This window comes from Benincasa hispida, chromosome 3 (assembly GCF_009727055.1).
Source record: "Benincasa hispida cultivar B227 chromosome 3, ASM972705v1, whole genome shotgun sequence".
Lineage (NCBI taxonomy): Eukaryota > Viridiplantae > Streptophyta > Magnoliopsida > Cucurbitales > Cucurbitaceae > Benincasa > Benincasa hispida.
The window spans coordinates 12113881-12116743 of NC_052351.1; the positions used below are offsets into that span (position 1 = coordinate 12113881).

Here is a 2863-nt window from a genome sequence, read left to right on the forward strand (position 1 = left end):
TTTTATATTGTAAGATAGTTCCTATAGTAAGTATACATAGTTTTAAAACTAACGTAATTGAATAAATAACTTCTAATTTTAATATATGTTTCTAGTTGACTGACCCATACAAAATAAATATTTACACTTCTTATGTATACCTTTTAAAAAAACATAGCAAATATTAATACGATACTTGACTGTATCTCTTGCATTTCATTCTAGTCATAGATGATAATAATAATAGTATAAATAAAAAAGTAAAAATATTTTGTCATATAATAATATGTAATCGGATAATTAAATAGGATGTATAAACATATAGGTAGCCTTAAATATACCATAGTATTTTCTATTAAAATACTGCTATATCAAAAAATTCATATTATAATAACAACATATTTTAAATTAATTTTGAAATTGCACATTTAAATCCAAATAACACGTCTAACTTTACTAAAAAAAAAGTCCAATTATATTATTTCGAGCAATATTTAATTGGTACATACCTGAACCTGACCTCCGACGAGCCGGCCGTAATGGCCGTTGACTTAAGCAGCCGGCGAAGGTAGATATCCCTGTCCAAAAAACAAACAAACAAACCATAAAAGAAAATGCATTAACATAATCCATCTTAATTAAGTTGATTTTGAAGATTAATTAAATAAATTTCAACTAACTATATGTATTACAATTATTTAGAACTTCAATGTGGTACCGCATTTTCCAAAGAAATAAGAGAGAGACTCTGTAAAGTGTAGACTCCCTCCACTTCCTCTGAGTTCCTCATTCTAATTTCTTTGTCTTCTTCTTCTTCATTTCTCTCTTAATTGCTTAATTAATTTTGGCGTCCATTAAACTGGCATTTAAGACTCTCACGATTCTCGTATTTTTGTTCTTGGGGCCTGGTTTTAGTTTCGAATTTCGACCCCTTACGGGGTTCCGAGAATAATTAAGAACAGAGAGGTGGGTTTCATCAGAATCTTTGAATAAACTCACGAGATCTCCATGGCCATGGCTAAAGGTTATTAATCCTAATCCTAACTATTTACATTTCCTCTCAATTTTCTTCATTCATTTTCATACTTTTTTTCGATTTTCTTCACTAAATTTTGTTTCCCCATCGGAAAAATGAGTCTTCTCAGTGTGATTTTACAGGAAGCTGCTCGGCGAGAAAGGGAGGCTAGGACCATTTGGGGATTTTTAACCGATCAAATGGACGGTGTCGATGGAGGAGGAAGGCAGCGGCCCAGTTTAAAGCAACGGCTAGGATTTAAGGTTATGGGCTGTTGTGGTGCTACTTGGGGTTTCCGGTCGCCGACTGTAAGCGTCAGAAACGGCGGCGGCGATGACGATGACCGGAGAGTACCGGATGTGGAGGTGACGAACACGCGCCGGGAGGAAAGGGAGTTGGATCGGAGTTGCTTGAGTCCGTTGTCCGTGCAGTCGCCGGGGCCGTCCGGGATGAACTTGGCCACAGCTCTAGCGGCGGAGCGTCGTTTAAGAGCGTCCCCACGTGGAATGGAAGGGGGCATTGTGGAATTTAATAACAACGATTTTGACTCACTGGGCGGAATGATGGGAACGGGGACGCCGTTGAGGGTGTCGCTGATGCGGCTGCTGGAAGAAACAGACGGCGGTCGTGGCGGTTGTGGGAATTTGGGAGTGGCGGAAACAAAGAGAGAAGAGCCGGGAAATGATTCGATGTGTTGCGTGTGCATGGGAAGGAAAAAAGGAGCGGCATTTATCCCATGTGGGCATACGTTTTGTAGGGTTTGTTCGAGGGAGCTGTGGCTAAATCGAGGATCTTGTCCGCTTTGCAACCGTCCGATTATAGAGATTCTTGATATATTTTGAAGGACCATGATTAATACGATGCGGATGAGAACAGAGGATTGTTGGTGACGGGAAGGGCCTAGTGCTTTTGCCTCAAGATTCGCGACAGACTGTTTTCATTGGACGGCACTGAACGATGGCCGTATCTGGGCGCCATGTGTATGCGATGCGGATGACAAAACTTTTTCACGTCCGAGAAAAAAAAAAAAAGTTTAATTAATAATTTAATAGTTTCGATGTAATTCATATAATTTTAAACTTTATACATGGGATTGAGCAACTTTTTTTCTCTGTTTTTTTTTTCTTTATCACAAAGATTTGTACATTTGAATTTTATTTTGTGTGCTTGTAATTTTGTTTTCTAATTTGAAAATTGCAGATTTTTCTTTTAAAATTTGTTCGCATGACAAAACCGTAGAAAAAAAAAAAAGAACAAATAATGATCGGTAATAATAACACGAGTAAGTGGATGTTATGCTATCTTTAATGAAAAAATTAGCGCCACTAAGTGGAGCCATTATTAATTTGTCACTTTAATTATAGAAAAATTGATACTAATTAATGAACCATAATCTTCTTTATTTCTTTTGCTTTCTCACCGGACCTCTCTCAAGTCTCAAGAGCTCCACCTTTATTTATTATTTATTATTTTTTTTCAAAGGACCTTTATTTTCCCCCATAATACATAGGATATAAACACGAAATTTTAATGTGTAATTGTGTTGTTCAAATATTGCTTAGCTCAATTAGTTAATATATTGTTTATATATTTTTTAAAATAAGAAATTATCTCTATTAGAGATTTGAATTCCTACTCTTGGACTATTTATTATTTAACTACAATAAAAAGTTAAAGATAATAATATGTATTTGGTCTGAGCAATCGTTCATTAGAATTAAGAGTATTTTCATGTAATTGAAAAAATAAATAAATTATAAGTTTAGTCCTAATATTTCTTTTTTTTTTGTTTGATTTACAAATTTAATGTATAATATGTCTTTAAATTTTAAATTTTGGGTCAAATTTCAAGTAGGAATTCATTAGACA

The 2863-nt window shown here is 35.0% G+C and overlaps 1 protein-coding gene across 3 annotated transcripts; it reads left to right on the forward strand.

Moving 5' to 3' along the window:
* Window positions 1–697: 697 nt before the first annotated feature.
* On the forward strand, window positions 698–2089 carry LOC120074251. 3 transcript variants are annotated; one of them, XM_039027314.1, is made up of 2 exons: window positions 698–1003; window positions 1125–2089. In XM_039027314.1, the coding sequence occupies exon 2, from the start codon at window positions 1195–1197 to the stop codon at window positions 1834–1836; it is 642 nt and encodes a 213-aa protein (XP_038883242.1). In that variant the 5' UTR covers window positions 698–1003; window positions 1125–1194; the 3' UTR covers window positions 1837–2089. The 3 variants fall into 3 exon arrangements, with proteins under 3 accessions (XP_038883242.1, XP_038883241.1, XP_038883240.1); XM_039027313.1 differs by having other exon boundaries at window positions 1138–2089; XM_039027312.1 differs by lacking the exon at window positions 698–1003 and having other exon boundaries at window positions 1026–2089.
* The last annotated feature ends 774 nt before the right edge of the window (window positions 2090–2863 follow it).